At 36.4% G+C, this 19,137-nt stretch overlaps 1 protein-coding gene across 2 annotated transcripts in view; it reads left to right on the plus strand.

Annotated features, from left to right (window-relative positions):
• Positions 1–1,996: 1,996 nt before the first annotated feature.
• The window catches only part of CDIN1 (CDAN1 interacting nuclease 1), a 224,810-nt gene continuing 207,669 nt past the window's right edge, over positions 1,997–19,137 (plus strand). For both annotated transcript variants that reach the window (XM_012766350.3, XM_012766349.3), the window contains exon 1: positions 1,997–2,334. In XM_012766350.3, the coding sequence (XP_012621804.1) occupies positions 2,234–2,334 (101 nt within the window). In that variant the 5' untranslated portion in view covers positions 1,997–2,233. The remainder of the gene's footprint in view (positions 2,335–19,137) is intronic.

Raw genomic sequence — 19,137 nt, forward strand, 5'->3', positions numbered from 1 at the left:
GCTTTGGTTCTATTTTGTGCCTAATAAACAACACTACTGTCACTGCCAATGAAAACAGCAACATAACTGTGCTTTTCTCCCAGCACTAACTCTAAACAATCTACTGGATTTGGGTCAAAATTATAAACTGCCAGCATGTTAAAAATAAAAACAGAAAAACAAACCTGGCATTTTCCTTAAGGGTTATAAGGGTGAATATAAGACAAGAGCCAGAGAGAAGAGTTGCTATAAAAATAACTAGTGCAAACATCCTTGAACTGATGTTTCCTATAAAAATCTGATGGCTGTGAATTGGAAAGAGTGGAGTTGGGAAGGGGAAAGGAACAGGGGATCAACTGGTGCCTGCTTATCGTCAGCTAGCTTTCATGTAAAAGTCATGGCAGGGTCAACAACAAACTAGCCAGGTGGCAACTCCAGGCCACGCTGCCATAAATAAATAGTTATGTACTAATGTCACACAATCAGAGCTAGATGCAAAGCATATGGGAAGAGAACATTCTGATGTAAATATTCAGAAAAACTATGGTTGCTGATTTCAGGATCCACTGTTGGCACTGGACTTTGAGACGCCTGAGAAAATAAAGTAGTGAAGCTTTTTAAAAATCTGGGCTAAAAAACATACTTTGAAAGGTAGAATACTTTCTTTAAAAAAAACCCTTAACCTTTGGCTTAAGAGAGTGTGACTATTTGACATAGTAATTAAGGATTACTGAGAGTTGGCAAGAGCATCAACTCTGGAACCAGATTTCAGGAGTTTAAACCTTACTCCTGCTACTTACTTATTCTCACGACCTCTGGGTCGTTCCTTCACCTTTTCATGCCTCAATTTATTCAATCTGTACAAAAGGGAGGAAGAGAAGATAACGGCAATAGTACTCGCCTCACAGGAAGTTATGAGGATTAAGTTAGGGAGCCTGTAAAACAATACCTTGTAAACACCCTGTCCATTTTTATCAAGTGGTCTTACTTAGGCTATTTATTTTACATAGGCTATCTGCTGGACGATATGTTAAGTAATCCTTTACTTGTATTATCCTATTTAATCCTAAAAGCAGCCCCATGAATTAAAAATCAGTTTTATAGACAAAGGAAATGAGGTTTCAATGAATTAAGGAATTTATCTAAGGAGGCATTGCTGAACTAAACTTCCAAATAAGGTTTTGTTCCAGATGAAAAATTTGTAACCGCTTACGTATTCTCTAAAATCTAAGCACTTTTACTTTCATTTGCTTACAATGTTAAAAGTTGAAGAAAAGAAACACAACACACGGCCTTCTAAGAACCAAGTAGATTTTTAAAAAGAGATTAAAGGAGGGGCTGATGTCCCAATGAATTGCATTAGGAAAGCGGAGATCCACTCACCGCACTTGTGGGTAAACAAAAGATTAATTCATTTCTCCAAACATTTATTGAGCGCCTACTATTTTCTGAGAGCTGAGGTTGCAAAGAAAGTAAGACACGATTTTAGGCTTTGAGTAGTTAATTATAAGGAGTGAAAGTGACAGTCTTTACTGCCAGCCGTTTGATGATGTCGGATTTGTTTAGAGCGATCCCAGTGCTTTTACTGCTCGGCTCCTGCTCGCAGAGTGGAGAGACTTTGTTCGAGCGGCGTAGACACGGTTTTTTGCAGACCCTTCCGCCTGCAGCTGCGCTAACACGGCCACGTTAGGAAGCACATTCAAATCGCGCGCTCTGGCAGTGGCTTTCCCGGGCTCAAGCTGAAGCATCGCTTGAGGCACTCGTGAGATTTGCCACCTGGCTTGTGCGCCCGTCCTCCTTAGCTTCTAGTAACCGGGAGAATGTGAACTCCACGAACATCCCTTGTCAATTCCCAGGTGGACGCTTCCCAGCACACCTGCCAGATGACTCTGGCTCCGCGCCCTTTCCGTGGGCGGCAGTTACTTCCTGGTTGGTTTGCCCTTAAGTGACATGGCGGCCAATTGCCTTCGGCCGGGCCAACTGCGGCTGCTCAGTAAACCAAGCTTGGGTAACACAGTGTACAGCCCGCTCCCGCCGCGGAGGTACCGGGTGAAGCCTGGGACTCGGCGAGTCTCCGCCCTGCCTTGCAGCTCCGGGTGTACCTCAGGGGGTACAGGGGCAAGCCAAGGAGGACGAGGACCCAGGGCTGTGCCGCTGTGTGCCTACCCCTCATTCCCTGGCATCAAGGCTGCTCGAGCCCCAGGGTGTTTTTTTTTTTTCCTTGTCCCCGCCACCTCTTGGTCCCTGGCCCAACATGATACTGACCAAAGCCCAATACGACGAGATAGCCCAGTGCCTAGTGTCTGTGCCGCCCACCAGGCAGAGCCTGAGGAAGCTGAAGCAGAGGTTCCCCAGGTAAGTGTCCATCTCCCCCCTCTCACCGCCCCTTGCCGGCAGCAGCTGTGTCTGGGCCGCCCTGGCAGCACCTAGGAACCACGTGTCACACATGAATGGGGAGGAACACCAGTGCCAGGTGCCAGATCAAGGATGGCGAAAAAGCTTTCTTCTTTCACCCGCCTTCCACACAAAACCCTTAACGGATGAGTCTGTAGCAGCCTCCCGAGGCCTTGCAATTACCTTCAAGTCAACAAATCTTTACCGAAAACTTCACATGTGTCTAGGTGATGAGTGCACATAGTAGGTGCTTTCATACATGCCCACTGCTAAGTTGGCAGATAACTAAGAGTGAATAATGGGAAGCAGGGTCCTCTCGAAGTGGAAATATTAATTAAAGGTTCCTAAGGAGGAAATGGAGGACCCTTTTCAGTTGGCCACTGGAAACAAACAAGGAAGCACAGGCCTAAAGGAGCCTCTTACTGTTCGACTGTGGCTGGCACTATTGACTATGCAAATTAGCGACTGCAAGGGTTCTCAAATCAGAGAGCCTGGTACCCCAGGGTTCCACTCTTGGGTCATTGGCCATTGAACAACCATATCTGAATGTTTCTCTCTCTCTCTCTCTCTCTCTCTCTCTATATATATATATAAATATATATACATATATACACACACGTATTTTATATTTTCCTCCCCTGCCCCTAAAACACTTCTTTTGTCAGTGATTTTAGTATTATCCAACTTTGTAAGAAATAAATCCCCAAAGAGATTTCTTTGGGAATTATATAATATAGATTCCTCATTTTAAGGATGTGGAAACTAAGACCCAAACATCATAATTATATAAAGGACCAGTTTAGGACAACCAGGTCATTTTCTTTATGCTCTGTTAAAAGTATATAATATTTGTTTACTTTTTTCCTAATTGAAGACCAAATTCAAACCTGTACCATTTTGGTTTCTTGGAACTGATCATGGTTAGCCCTAATGGAGCACTTCCCCATCCTTGATGTGTTGCCCTTGAACAAACATCAGCATAGAAATATTTTCTTGAGGAAAGAGAGGTTATGGAATAATAGATATTAAAGTACATATTGAAGCATTTGTTGAAGACCTTTTTTTGACCTCAGTTTTTTGGAGGACTTGGTTTTGATAGTCTGTAAAATGAAGGGGTCTTTCCCCAATGTTATCCGGATTTAATTTAGGGCAATATTTATTCCTTTATAGTCTTTAGGATTTTATCAGCCTTGCTAACATGTAACAAAATTGACAAATTGGAATGTAATTTTCTGTCATTAAGTCTTCCCAGTTCTGCACATGAATAGTGAAATGGATGAAGGCTGGTCAGCCATGAGAATATGTAAATTTTTCTGGACAGTTTTTTGAAACAGAGCGTATATTTTGATATTCTGTTCTCATTATGCACATGTATAACCACTTGTATTTTTACTTCTGTTTCTTTGTCTCTTTTTCTTTCTTTTCTGTAATAAATACGTTTTCTTCTCCATAATAAGTAACCACTCAGTACTCTTATCAGCACTTTTGAAAGGTACCCATCATGTGGAATACCGTGTTGTCTTGCTTATTATGCTCTTTTCTTTCTTATTCAGGATATACCCAAATATTTTTCACTTGTCCCAAATACCATTCGGAGATTAAGTAACTTAAACTCTTCTTCCACAGGAAACTTTATTTAGAGAAGCCAAACTACTAATCTGCAAAACAAGGGATTAAAGAACTATTTAGTAGGTTGGCTCAGAAGTCTATAAATGGTGTGATTTTGAAGTTGATTTCACAGTTCTCATTGTAGCACTGATTTGCTTTAGAAAATCCTTGCAAAGATCTTGAACAGTCTTTAGATCTGATAGTTCATTTTATCTGAGAGTTAGTCTGGTAAGAGCCTCAGAGATAATTTCTGGTAGTTCAGAGAGGTTAAAGTGACTTGTTAAAAAATCTCAGAGATGTTTAATAGCCAAACAGTGCCTAGAATACAGGTTTCTCGACTCTCAGTTCAGAGTTCTATACCAAGCTTCCCTGATTAGTTTTAATATCAATAATAAATAACAATAGTAATTATTTTTGGTGAGTAGCATTAGCATATTGAATTCTAGTCTTTTTTTTCCCTTCTAGTCTTTTTTTGAGTGTATTGTTGTCTCTGCTTATATAGTTTGTAGATCTTGCTTTCCCCCTCAGCATATTGTGAACATTCCTCATCTTAAAAAATTCTTCAGAATTTGTTTCAAATAACCAACAGTATCATAGTCTAGATGTACCATTCATTTTCTTCTTGTTGGACATCAAAGGTTTTCTTTTTCTAATTTTCTGATAAATTTATGTTTACACATATATAATGCCACGTCTGCTTATTTTTTTACTTTAGACTCTCAGAAGTTGGCAATTGATCATATCATAAGTTTTCAAACTTTTTGTTTTCTGGATCCCACTCTGAAAAAATATTGAAGACCTCTAAGAACTTTTATGTGGGTTATATTTGTTGATATTTACCAAAATATAAATATCAACTGAGAAATTTTAAAGATATTTACTTACTAATTTATTTTTAAAAATAAACTCATTAGTTGTTAACATATTTATGAATAATAACCATAATTTCAAAAATAGTAGTGAGAAAATGACATTGTATTACATTTTTACATATCTCTCTCTCTCTTTTTTTTTGAGACAGAGTCTCACTCTTTTGCTTGGGCTAGAGTGCCATGGCAGCAGCCTAGCTCACAGCAACCTCAAACTCCTGGGCTCAAACGATCCTTCTGCCTCAGCCTCCCAAGTAGCTGGGACTACAGGCACGTGCCACCATGCCCGGCTAATTTTTTCTATATATTTTTAGTTGGCCAATTAATTTCTAATTTTAGTAGAGATGGGGTCTCACTATTGCTCTGGCTGGTTTCCAACTCCTGACCTTGAGCGATCCTCCTGCCTCAGCCTCCCAGAGTACTAGGATTATAGGTGTGAGCCACCACGCCCGGCCTACAAATCTTTTAATGCTTGACTTAAAAGAAGGGAGACATGTCTGCTTCTGCTTTGAACTTGTTGTGATACTTTATTTTTGTTTAAAGAATATGAGGAAACTCTTGCCTCAGACAGTTATGTAGTTGGAAAAAAGAAGAGTAACTTAATAGGCTTTTTAGGTAATTATAAATAATTCTGTTATTAAGTAAAGCATAACAAGTAGTATTTTCTTAAAGGTTAATTCCAATTTGGAAACTGAAACCATATCAAGGAACTTTTTACACTCTATGACATTACAATTTATTGGCCTATTTTGAACTTTGAATAGATCTTTTGCTCATGTGTTATTTTTATCATCATGCATTGTTCATTTGTAAAATGTTGGTTGTGAGTTATGCAAATCTTGCAAATTTCATTATACAATATAAAAAAAATCGCATTTGTTAATATCACCATTGATCTCTTCAGAAGTCTGTAAGACTTGAAGCTGTCAAGCTTACAGTTATGGATGTGAGCTTTCTAGTATTTGTGACTTTTTCCTTGAAAGCCCAAACTTTATCATTGGCAACAAATGCTATCAGTTGTTTTCCTTGGAATGACAGGCTCACATTGTTTAGTTTTAAGAAAATGTCTGCCAGATACTTAAATCTAAATAATCATACTTTCTTTGTTTATTGTTCATTCAAGTAAAATGATGTTCCATAGAAAAAGTGACTAGTTCAGCTCTCAATCACACAAGTGCTTTCCGCCGTGACAACCGTCAGACTTCGACAAGAAGTAGATGTGCTTTGTATTTACTTCCTGTTTTGTCACACAGAATGTTAAAAGAATGTGTATTCAAGGGCTCACATTTAATAAAATTAATAAGTGAACATTCTTAAGTGACAATCTTTTTTTTTTCTTTTTTTCCTGCCAGTTTGTGGTGGTGAAAAATATAGCGACTACTAGTAAAGTTATGGTGCCCTGGATTTGTGTTCAGGAGCTGGTAGTTTTACCTACCATTGTTTTTTGCACCTTAAGTACAAATGTCAATACAGGGGAAAAGGCAAATAATGTCCTATTATTTTTATAAAAATAGTAGTTTTGACCTTATAGACCCCCGTGAGAGTCTTAGGGATTCCAATAATGCACTGACCACACTATGACAGCCACTAGTTATTTCAAATCAAAGGGTGATTTTGCTTTGAAGGGTTTTGATATGTATTGACAAATTACTATCAAAATGATTATGCTAATCCTATTATCAGCATAGCATGGGAGGGTCTGTCTCTGGCAACTTTTCTAGTGTCGAGGAGAATCATTATTTAATCTTTAATGTGTTGAATCAAGAATGACATCTTATAATTAGCATTGTAAAAATTATACTTTTGTACATTTTTCCAAATATTTTTTGACCATTTAATTTTCTTCTTGAATTACTTGCTTAGAACCTTTGCCTAAGTGTCTATTGGAGTATCTGCTATTATTGTTTATTGATTTATTATTTATTGATCTGTATGTTAAAGATGTTGATCCTTTATATGTCAGATTTGTTGCATATATTTTCCCAGTTGTTTGCTTTTAAATATTGGTCTGTTTTTGATATGTTAAACTTTAAAATTTTTGCCTTTATGTTCAAGAAGTCCTTTCCTATTCTAACATATAAAAAACAAATTCTTTCACACAAATTTCTTTTACATTCTTTATGGCTTTCTTTTTATTTTTTATACTGTAAACTCAATCAAGTGCTATTTTTCTTTTTTTTTTAAAATTTTTATATCACCCTGCCTCAGCTTAGAAAGAGAAACCCACTTTTAATATAGAATCCCTTTGGCAAACGTACATCTAGCCAGAGCTTTAGGGCTACAAGTGCTTTGAGGTGTAGGTGGTAGGGAGCTGAAAGTGTCTGAATGTTCTCAAGATGTTCCTTTGCACTCTTTGTAATGAACAGCTTCCTTCAACATTACATTTTTCCACCTACCGATGTGTGTGTGTGTGTGTGGGGGGGTGGCCCTAAAAAGTGGTAAGGAGGAATTAGGGTTCTGCAGAGTATTTTTCTTAATTCTTTACTGTTTCTGGCTGAAATTTATTTTAGTAAATGCTGAGAGGTGAAGATATAGCTTAATTTTTTTTTGTTTTTTACACTATGGCTTCTTTGTTTTCATTGAAATTACAAAATTATATCTTTTCAAGTCACTATGTTGAACTTGGTCATAGAATCCTCCATTTAAAACTTTAAAATTTTTAAACTTTTAAAACTTTTAAATAGAATTCACTCTCATTCTGTTCATATCTCTTCTTCAGTTTTACAATTCAGTAAGTCCCATCTTGTTGATAGGTCCTTGGAAACTGTGACTTTAAGGGAAAGGACTTAGAACAAAACCAGTTTTACCATAGGCTAGTTGGTATAAACAAGAGTTTAAGTTTCTATGGCATATTTCTGGTCACAAAAATATCACTAAACTTCTAAGTAAAGACCCAAAACATTTCTAATATTAACCATTGAAATAAATGTGAGCTATCTATACATTTAAGAAAGATAAATAAAAAGAAGTAAGATAATTATTGACCCAATTTTTGGGAAATCAGTAAATGACAGTGGTCGTAGTTGTGGTGGGTGGTTAAATCAAGGAATAAGTGTTTGCAGAGTGAAAATTGTGAGGAGTATCTCCTCCTCACAATCTCCTCCTCCTCCTCTTTGAAGTTCCAAAACAAAGAATAACAAATGTGTCAGGCTGTCTGAGCACTTTTATACTACATTGTTTACTGTCATGCATCCCTATGATTATTGAATACTTTATGAATTTTTATTTTACTGTCATTTGTATTAATTCCTTCCTTCATTTTCTAACCCACTTGTTCTAGTTCAGGTCACAGGTAGCTGGAGCCTACCTTGGAAGCTGATGGCACAAGGCAGGAACCAACCCTGGACAGGACACCATTCCATCCATCGCAGGGTACACTTACACATCCCCACGCTCACTCAGACAGGGACCATTTAGACACGCCAGTTCATCTAACATGCACATCTTTGGGATGTTGGAGGAAAGTGGAGTACTCATAGGAAACTCTCATAGACATGGGGAGAACATGCAAACTCCACCAGTACAGCGGCCCCAGTGGGAATAGACTTTTTTTCCCCTCATCAGTGTTATAATGAAACAACATTAAACAAAACAATATTATTTGAGGACCTGCTGTAATGGGTCCTTTGGTCCCTAGAACATAGACACACTGTATTTAAGCACTTGCTGGGGACACATTCATTGATTTATATTTTCCAGTTTATTTCCTGGACCTTGTTATTCAGGTAGAGGCCCCAAGTCCAATTGACTGTTCTTTTAAGGTTATATTTTACATTATAACTTCCTGCCCAAACACTACATATATATTTGACTGTATGCCATCCTATACATATGTGTGTGTGTTTCAAAATGTTTTTAAATTTACAGAAAAGTTGCGGAAATATTACAGAGAATTCCCATCTATCCTTCAGCCAGCTTCCCTTAATGGTAACATCTTTTATTACCATAGTACAATTGCCCAAATGAGGAAATTAATTTTAATGCAATATACTTAGTTAATCTATAGACCCTATTTTTGAACTTTTCTAGTTTTTCACTAATGTCCCTTTTCTGTTCTAGGATCGCACATTGGATTTAGTTGTCATGTCCTAAAGTCCTAAAGTCTCTTCCAGTCTATGACAGTTTCTTACTAATTCTTTGTCTTTTATGACTTAAAAAAATTTTTTTTATTGCCCCACCCCCACCAAAGGCAATCATTGACTCAGATGAGGCATTTTAAATTTCCATTCCTAGTAAGATCTCAAAAGTAGTAGTTAAAAACTTTTTTTGGCTGGGCAGCCTATGCTTAAACCAGTATACTTGGTTTTCTTCTTGAAATCTTTACCTATCTCTACCGGAAAACTGGGGTTAAGGCTGACTCTACTGTGTATTTGCCAGTGTTGAACTTGGTGGTTCTTAGTGGTAAACTTAGGAGTCCAATCTGGTTAGGAGTAGAGTGTCTAAGGAACTTGCTTGGGACAAGCACAAAAATTTTACTTAGCTTTTACATTTATTCGAGATGGCTTGGTTTAATTTGGTGCTACCATTAGCTGTAGTTGTCTTTTTTTGAACAATACCCCATCCCCCCAACACATGATACATTTTAAGATGTCCAGTTTTTCCATAGGTAGGCTTGTATTTCATTGCTCTTGCTTCCTGTAACAGTTTGTTCTTGGGAAATAGCTTGAGTCTACCGCTTTTTTTTATCTGAGTCACAGTTGTCTCATCTGTAAAAGGAAGGGTGAAGTCCTACAGCTAGGAAGTAGAGGAAGCAGGATTCAAACCCAAGTAGAGTCCGGCTCCAGAATCTTCCTCCTACTCTTTTGCCTCCATACATGCAGTTCCCTTAAGGCTGTGCTAAGGATTAAGTGATATAAGGCATGTAAAGCATTTAGCATAGTATAGGGCTCTTGCTAAGTCTTTAATGAATGGCAAATAGGATTGTTATAATTTAATAGCTGCTCTACAGTAGAAGAAATTTCTAAGTAGTATCTTCTGAAACCTATGAGACACAATTTGCTTTGAAACAAAGGGTAGTAGATTTGCAGAAAATACAAATGTTTATAAGGATCAGTTCATTGTATGGCTGTGAACACATAGGATTTGATTATCAGTTGAATATAGCACAGATATCAGAAACTTGCTTTAACTATATCACAGTGTTATATATGGCATTTCAAAAAATCTTTTTAACCTACTAGATTCACTGATTTTTTAAGAATCATGGTGGTGCATTGCAATGTATAATTAATATGGCATGGCTTGGTTTACTTAATTGGATTATTTTTCCTATTGGTCTTGTTTCTCTGAATTGAAAGTTGGTTCTCAATTTGTGGTCAATTTTCTACAATTTTGATAATGTTGTGGTGGACCTGAGTTCCAGAATAATGAGTGAGAATAGCTTAGAAAGAGAGAACAAGTCTTTCATTAAACTGGAAATTCTATTTGTGGTTTTGCCAAAGAAGTGTGATGCATTTTCATGATCTTTAAAGATAATACGAATTTATATACTTAGAAAAGATATCTAGAGTTATATCCACATTGATCATTTAGAGTAGGTAGGAATGCCTAAGAAAAAAATGTGATTATTTCATATATTTTCTTTGGTAATCTTTTAAAATATGATTTCTTTTATTCTGTAAGATTTTAGGTCTTTATTTTGTTGCTACATTGTAGCTTAGCTTTAAAACCTCTTCTGAAAGGTTATTTTGTTATTGTGTGGTCTCTTTGCTTTCTAAAAGAAATACTTAGCTTTTATCAAATATTTGTATTTCTTTGGATTTATGTAGCTGCAAAAGTGAGATGAGCTTGAGTTCCTGCAAAGGAGTATTTGAAGAAAGGCTCAGATAATGTGATCCTGAGAAGAATCCACACACTGATTGTATTTTTTATTAGTTTGAGGGGGAAATTTCATGTTATTAGAATATTGACTTCATTTTTAAATCTATATTCAGGCATCAAACTTCAGTTTACTAAGTAATAACCCATACCAGAATGATTGCTTGTGTAATAAAGAGGCATTATGTATTTCCCTAGGAAAAAAAGATTTAATAGAAGTATAGGTTAATAATATTTTATTATTTAACTTTCAACAAATGTTGACAGAATTTACCATTATGTTTTTATTACACATTTTATGGAATTTTGCCATATTGGTTGAATTTTCCTCAGAAACAAAACAATCAATATACAAGTACTTTTCTAGAGTAAGTCTGAAAAGTGACCTAAATGATATACAAGTCATGTACTGGTATGAAAATCATGTAGGAGATAGGTAAAGAATATGTTTTTCTTTATTTTATTTTTAATTGTCTTTTTATTGAATGGTTATGTTTCACGTTTGATTCAAGATATGTTTCTCCTTTCCCCTGCCTGCTGTCAGATTGCTTATACAGTAAGCTGGTACATAGTGAACACACTGAAGCTGCTGGAGTGGAACTTCTAACTGAGTGACACTTCTCCATTTCTTAGGGAGACAGAACAGCCAACTAGATCCCAGATTGTTTGGTCCATGGTTTGAAACCAGAGTGGAGCATCTGTGCCCCATGTATTAACAATGGTCCATGCTGATCACAAATCTTACCTTTCCCTGGCCATTTTTGGGAATTAAGATCTCTTTCCATCCCTGTCCTTTCAAGAAACATATATTTAAGAGTTAATCATCTTTCCTCACAACTTGAAGTCCTTCATGCCAAGGGACAGTGAAAATGACATGGTCTGTCACACTTTCAAGCGGTGTCTGTTGGCTGAGGCGCTCTTTTCTGTTCATTCTGGCTTTAGGACAGAGAATTGAGTGTTTATTTTTTATTTAAAAAAATTTTTTTAACATAGTACGGTGTTCAAACTGTGACCTGATAAATACCTGGAGTCTTATTGAGATGACTGAGGGCTGTGAATTTTCCATCCAATGTAAAATGTTAAAATTTCTCAGGACCTATTTTATGTGTTTGAAATACTGTGATTCAGCTGCTAAAAATGTTTAAAACTATTAAACTTAGAGTAATAACTTCAAGACCATGGGAATAAATAGTTTGTAACAAAGAAAGCAATGCAAGTAAAGGAAAAAAGTAGGTAGATTCTTATCTCTTGATACTGTTCAGTGAAATATATAAGTATTATGTCTTTCTTTTACTGGATCCTCCTCGTTGGGGTAATTTTGTATAAAGCCCAGTCTTTTTCTTAGGTTGCTTGGTAGCAGTAGTCATATCCAAAATCGACACTTAAAATACCTGGAGCAATATCACTGCCTGTCCCACCTCCCCCAAACATAACATATTTATTTTTAATTTTTTGGTTATTGTTAGGACTTATCCTTTGCTCCAGGAACAATAAAGGAAGGGTAAGATATAAACTCTGATCTTGTGTTTCTTCAATTTTAGGAAATAGGAGGCATAGCAAACCGTTTATATTTGTAAAAGTTATCACATAAGACTGTTGACAATGCCCAAATTTGCAGCTAGCACTACATAGGATGGCAAAGGTCTATTAACCTTTGGGATGCAGGTGTTTGGTTAAGTTCACTTATCAGCTAATTGACTTGCTGTTTCCTCACTTCAGTCTAGCAATATGAATGATTCAGATTTACACTCAGCAAGTTTATGAATTAATGTTTGTCATGGATATTTATGATCAGTCTCAAATAGAATGAGATATGTTTAATCTCGGGATGCTTTAGGATGAATAGAGATGCAGGGTGAAAACTTTGTGGCTTGACATTCATTCCTGTGGCACACCTTATCCTATGATTCTGTAGCTCATGACATGGTGTTTATAAGGCTTTGGTAGGCAGCCTCCTTGTAAATTGGATCTGGGAGGTGAAGCATCATTTAAATGTGTCTTCCTACAATTACATATAAAATTAGACCAGCAGTTTATTTATTTTTTTTTTCAAATTTTTGTTTCTGTCTACAATTCTCCCAAGCTGATATGTTTTTCTTAAGGTATATTACACTGATATTTGTTTTTGCTGATAATATTGGTAGGGAAAGCTAATAAAATTTGAAATTAACTTGCACTTCAAGCCCCATTTAGTTAAGATGGTAAATGGACTGGGGATATGGGACAGACTCTTCGTTGTATAACATTAAAAATCCCACAGACTCTTAGAGCCTATGTGTACCAGCCTGTATGTAACAAATAGCTCATAAACATAATTAATTTCCTAGTGCATGAAGTTGAAATCATCTAGATTCTTATTTTCTGAGGCCAACTAAAATCTATATAAAGATATTTAACCTCAAATTTATGACATTTTGAATTTTTAATTGCACGTTGGTGGGTATGTTTGGAACTGTCCACATGCAGATCATAAAAACTGCTCCAGAGGGACCTGCATACTTCTCTTATTCAGATGCAGTCATTTATAGAGCAAACCATAGTTGGATCGAGATAGCAGACAATCTGGTCAAAACTGTTAATGTTACAGATGTAGGAACTGAGGAGGGAGTACTACCCACAGATTTGACCAAATTTCCACATCTGGGGGCAAAACTCTTCATTCATGCTCTTCAATTAGAGGTCACAGACTCCTATCCTTCTAGGGGCCAGGCAGGTATCAACAACAAGGGAGTGAATGAAGCTGAGCTGGTTGGGATTGTGGCTAAGAGAAGGTTGTGTGCATGAACCAGGCAGTGGCCACTTTCTGGCAGCCATCCAGTGCTTTGCAGGAATGTGGGCCCTGTGCTGCCAGGCCTTCCACTCTTTAGAAAGCAGCTCTAGATCTGCTATTTTTTTTTTTTTTGAGAAAAAAAAATAAGATATCCTGAGTTTTAAATGTTGTCAATTTGTTTGAATTTTTAAACACTGTGTGGGCCAACATTTTCCTGGCCAAACAGAACAAGTCTGTGGGCTGAATTTGGCCTACAGCCAGCGGGTGCTGGAGCTGTCTCTTTCCAGCTTGCGAGAGCTCATTGTGAACATCTTTTCCAGACTCTACAAACTACAACCTCACGTTGGTAGCTTAAAATTCATCCACGGTGGAAGTGTTTACACCACAGAAATTGGCAAATGGCACTAACCTGGTCTTCCCCTTTTCCTCCTCCCCGCCCAACCCCCCAGCTCACACGCCGCTCATACTGTCACCTGTTTGAGACTTTTGCACATTATGGCTTTGGCATGTCTTTTATGGAAGTTCCTTAATCTAGTTTGTTCTGATTTTTATAGCTTTTTTTCTGCAAGGGGCTCAAATACTTCCATGTATATCTCATTTATTCTTATATTTTTGTTAGTGTTGGGCTTTCTCCTTAATTTTCCCCTACTGGAGTTAGAGTGGAAGCTAGAATTCCAGTCTTGCACCTTAGCAGTACCTAGTATATTATAGATATTACAGTATATTCATGGTGGACATTTGATTGAACTGACCTGAAGTTTAAATGTTGCTTGATTTTTTTCTTAAAAAAGTCATATATATATGTGTCTTATTTAGGAAAATTAATCCCTTTTAAAATAGATTACAATCGGCTGGGCGCAGTGGCTCACACTTATAATCCTAGCACTCTGGGGAGGCCGAGGCAGGCGGATTGCTCGAGGTCAGGAGTTCGAAACCAGCCTGAGCAAGAGTGAGACCCCATCTCTACTATAAATAGAAAGAAATTAATTGGCCAACTAATATATATAGAGAAAATTAGCCGGGCATGGTGGCGCATGCCTGTAGGCCCAACTACTCGGGAGGCTGAGGCAACAGGATTGTTTGAGCCCAGGAGTTTGAGGTTGCTGTGAGCTAGGCTGATGCCATGGCACTCACTCTAGCCTGGGCAACAAAGTGAAACTCTGTCTCAAAATAAAATAAAATAAAATAGATTAATCATCCAAATTTAGGGATCATTACAGTGATACAAATCATTACAGTGATACAAATCATTACAGTGATTTTTCACTTTCTATAAGAAATTAGAAATGCTCTAGTGGTACACCTGAGAAATTATTATGTCAGAAATTATTTCTAGAGAAACTTCAAGCTTAGGTATTACATTTTTAATTGACAATTATTCTAATATAAGGCAGAAGTAAAGCATTTCTGTGATTATAATGAAAAGCAGTTTGCTTTAGTATACTTTTATAAAGACTCAATAATCACACAGTCAGATGTAGTTCTTTTCTACATACATCTCAAGTATCAGTGATAAAAGACTATGATAACATACAACTAAAGCAGAAGTGGTCAATGAAATTAGCAATACCAGGTGAGAATATATGCCTTTTAGAATGAGAAGTGGAATTCTGTGTGGGGATAGGCCCACATGAGTGAGCCAGCCAGGTGGCATTGTGTTTGGCAAGTTGTCATAGCCTGTGCTAGACCTTGAGTGGTTTATTTAGCTTTCCCTGCTTATGATGAACTTTTTTATAAATTGATAGGCGGCAAAGCCCCGTTATTGTGAACTCCAGGAGGCAATTTTTTAAAGACTGTCTTTTATGTTCGTTTAAAGAACTTCTGGAAATCGCATACATTTTGGCTTTATGACTTACTTGCTGAGTAACTTTTGGTGACTTTCTCCATCTCTTGGTGCCTCAGTGTCCTTATTTAGAAATGGAATTGTTACAAACTTGAAATGAGATAATACATATTAAATGATTAGCACAGTTCTTGATACTACATTGGTCGCTACTGCTGCCATTATTGTTACCATTATTAATTAAAGGATGCTTGTTGCAATGGTACGTAATGGTTATAATAATTAGACTCAGAATATTAGAACTGAAAAGATTTTGCCTAAAATCAGCCCTTTTAAAGTCTTTTTTGTCTAATTACTTTTCTCAAATGTGACCACCCACATGTGGAAGCTCTTTTATTTTCTTGCCTCAACATTAGAAGGTGGTTATGCATTTATGAAAGATATTTGGGTGGATACCAGTTTTGGAGTCACAGTTCTGCTATATCAGGAAGTAGCTTGACTCCAGTAAATATATGAGTTCAGGTGTGAGCCTTTTAGGAAATGGAGGTTTTATAGGATGCCCCAGTTCATTACATGAGTGTCAACATTGATTTTAGTGTTTAATATAGGTATTAATCAAATTTGGAGAACGAGTGCTTTTTAAACAATCTTAAAACCATTCATCATACTAACACTGATTATGAAAAGACCTTGTGGTAAACATAAAGAAGTTGTATAAACTTCTTAAAGAGAATAGATTTATTATTCCTTAAGGCTTTAGATTTTATTAATTACAATGTATTCTAGATTGCCGCCTTCAAAGATTTCCTTTAATTTATCTTATTTTTACAGTTCTGCTGATCACATAATTGCAATAATAATGAATTGGGCAAGACAATAACTCTTCTCCTTTCCTCTATACTTTATCATAGAACATATCTTTCTCTAGGTTCTAGGTCAAAGAGAAGGTTTCAGGTTTAGGCCTACTTAAACTACTTAGGGCAGATGCAAATAAAAGTATTAAACCAGGTTAGAAATCTATTTGTATTTTTTAAAAAGCAATGCTTAAAAATTTGAAAGACGTTTTGTAAAAAATGTTGCCAATTGCCAAAGACTATGGAAGTAAAAGTCATAATTATACTATAGGTTGTGTTTTAGGGACAATTATTTGCCCCCAAATTATAACTCTTTTGAAGGGTGAAAACAAGACTTAGTCTTATTTCTTCTGTTAGAGGTGTGTAAGGAGTCTAGATTTGGTACATAGTCGTGAAAAGTACTTTATCCATGTAGTAGCTTTTTGGACAATTGTATTCTGCACTGTATTACAATGGCACAATAAATTGCTGAATACACTGTCTGCTGAATATGACTTTACCCTGAAAAATTTGATGCATGGAGAAGGAAAGGTTGGAATATATCAACCTTTTCTGACAAGGGACTTTGAATTTTGACCTAATACAGGTGACCTTTGTGCGCAATAAAAATGAGCTTAATCTTGAGGTTAAGGTTGAGGTGAATGGGAGGACAATGTTGTGGAGCTTATGCTGACTGTAGGTGCAACAGCACCTGCCTCTCTATTGGCTAAATGGGGGTCCAGCACTTTCAAAAAAAAAATTTTTTTTAGCATTTCGAGAAGCTTATTTATAGCAAGTTGTTTGGCTCTTTAAGACCACTTCATTTCCTCAGGGCTCAGCTCTCTGTTTAGCTGTGGTAAGTTCATCTGTTTTTATGAAGTTTACTGTTTCTGCGTGAAAGGTATGAGTGTGCTCTTATTTTCTGTTCCATAGATAAGCTAGAGCTAAAAATAAAAATGTTCTATGGCTTGTAGAAAAGATAACTGATAATATATATAAGCTTGGAACTGAAAATATGCGTTCTTTTAAGAGTTTTTTTTTTCTTTGACAAGTTGAACTTTTGTCATTTAACTTTGGAACTGTCAGAAGAATTTTGAACCATTTTATGCCTTTAACTAGGTTATAGTTAAGCTAACTTGTGTAAATAATTGTCTTAAAAGGCTTAGATGATTTAGAGAATGGTTATTCCCTTGGAATTTTCTTTGAAATACATTTGTTCATTACATTAGAATATAATACAGCATGATATAATAATATAAAATATTTTTAAAGTTTTGCCTGCTGTACCTAGAAGGAATATTGTTTTAAAATGTAAATTTCGCTTTCAACTGTCTCCCTATCAATTACTTACACCGTTTTGTCATAGATGAAATTACACCTTAACAAACATCAGGAAAAAACCTGCCTGTGTTAGAGTACCTAAACACCTACTGAATATGCTGCCCACATAATTGGTTGAAACAACAAACAGTTGAGGAGAGAGTGTGTCAGAGAGACTCTAATGGAAAGAACTTCTACTCTTTTAATCGAGCCTGCAAAATATATTCCCCGGGACTGATCAGCTCTGAAGCGCTGAGGTTTGATGATTGGAATGGCAAGAAACCATGCTTTCAGGACATAACGAATTGACGAGGCCATCCATCATTTGTTAGCATACGCTGAAACGTGGGCTATGTGTGCAGAGGCCTGTGATTTAGTAAATACTTGGGAGATGAATAGAGCTTACACACAAGGGAAGATATTGCTGTCCTTCAGCAGCCTGAGACCCAGGCGCCTGCTGAGAAGGCCATCTGACGGCACATCATCAGTAACTGGCCTGTCACAGTCAGCGGTGCCCAGCGACCATTGCCAGTATATTAAATGCATTTTTAATATCTGCTTCACTAGATTTAATGAAGAAAATTTAGTTTCCATACTCCAAGCACTGCCTCCTCAAGTGTTCTAAAGCATGGACTCTTGCCTCCAAAAAAAAAAACGGGGGGAAGACCATGCTGACAGTTAGGAGAGTTGATTGAAAAGGAAACTGAGACAAAATAATTGAAAATAAAAAATGCTTTTAGCAGAGTCAGCATCTTGTTGATATGAAAAAACTCATTTTTTTTAAAAAAGAGGTTTTGGATTAATGTCTCAGCCCGTAATTCCCTTCTCTCACAAGCTGTTTTCCTGGGAGGATTCAACCTGATGGTAAAGGGATGTAAACCTGCTGCTCTGAAAGGACATATTAAAGGATGAATATTGTGGTTTGACATAATTTGCCAAATTTATGGGTAAAGCGACTCAATTTTAAATTACTTTGTGTTTTGAGATACTACTGTTTGATTCTAAAGATTTTTGCATGAAGATACAAAGTAGGGTTTTTCTTAGCTACTTACTTCCAAATTTTTGAATATTGCACTGTACCTGTTAACTTGTTAATTAAGTTAGTAATTTTTGCCTGGTGTCATACAGAACAGTTCAGAATGAATGTGAAAAAAATTAGTTGCCAACTTGATTTAAAAGTGCTCATGTACTTTCTTAGGCTATAATGTGTCTTTAAAAATTGTAATTTTTAAATATTCTATTTTTATATTCAGGCAAAGTACGTAGATTCATTCTTTTTAATGAGTTTCAATGCTGACATTATTTACTACAAAACAGCAAGACAACCAATTAGATATTGTTGCAAGCATGCACTTTAAAGGTTTCCCCTCTTAAAAAAAAAATCCAGAATATGCGCTCATGTTCACAGAAGAAGAAGCTACGGAATGGGACCTATAAATCTGATTCCTGCATGTGTCAAAACAGTAATGTATTAAATGCATATTATTATAAAAATTTAAGACATGTCTTAAATACACTTACATTTTTATAACACATGGCAATATTAAATAATACATTTCCTTGTTAGCATCTGTTTGCCTTCATTGTTGGCAAGACCTATGATTTATTGCTTAAATTAATGACCAAGACCATTTTGGACCTGATATATGCCCTTAAGCTTATTACATCACTAAATAAAATAAAATGTATGCGCTTGTGACAGAGTTATTTTTATAATTGTTTATCCCTTTAAGTGCCCTATTCAGTGATTCACTGAAAGGTTCA

This window comes from Microcebus murinus, chromosome 6 (assembly GCF_040939455.1).
Source record: "Microcebus murinus isolate Inina chromosome 6, M.murinus_Inina_mat1.0, whole genome shotgun sequence".
NCBI lineage: Eukaryota > Metazoa > Chordata > Mammalia > Primates > Cheirogaleidae > Microcebus > Microcebus murinus.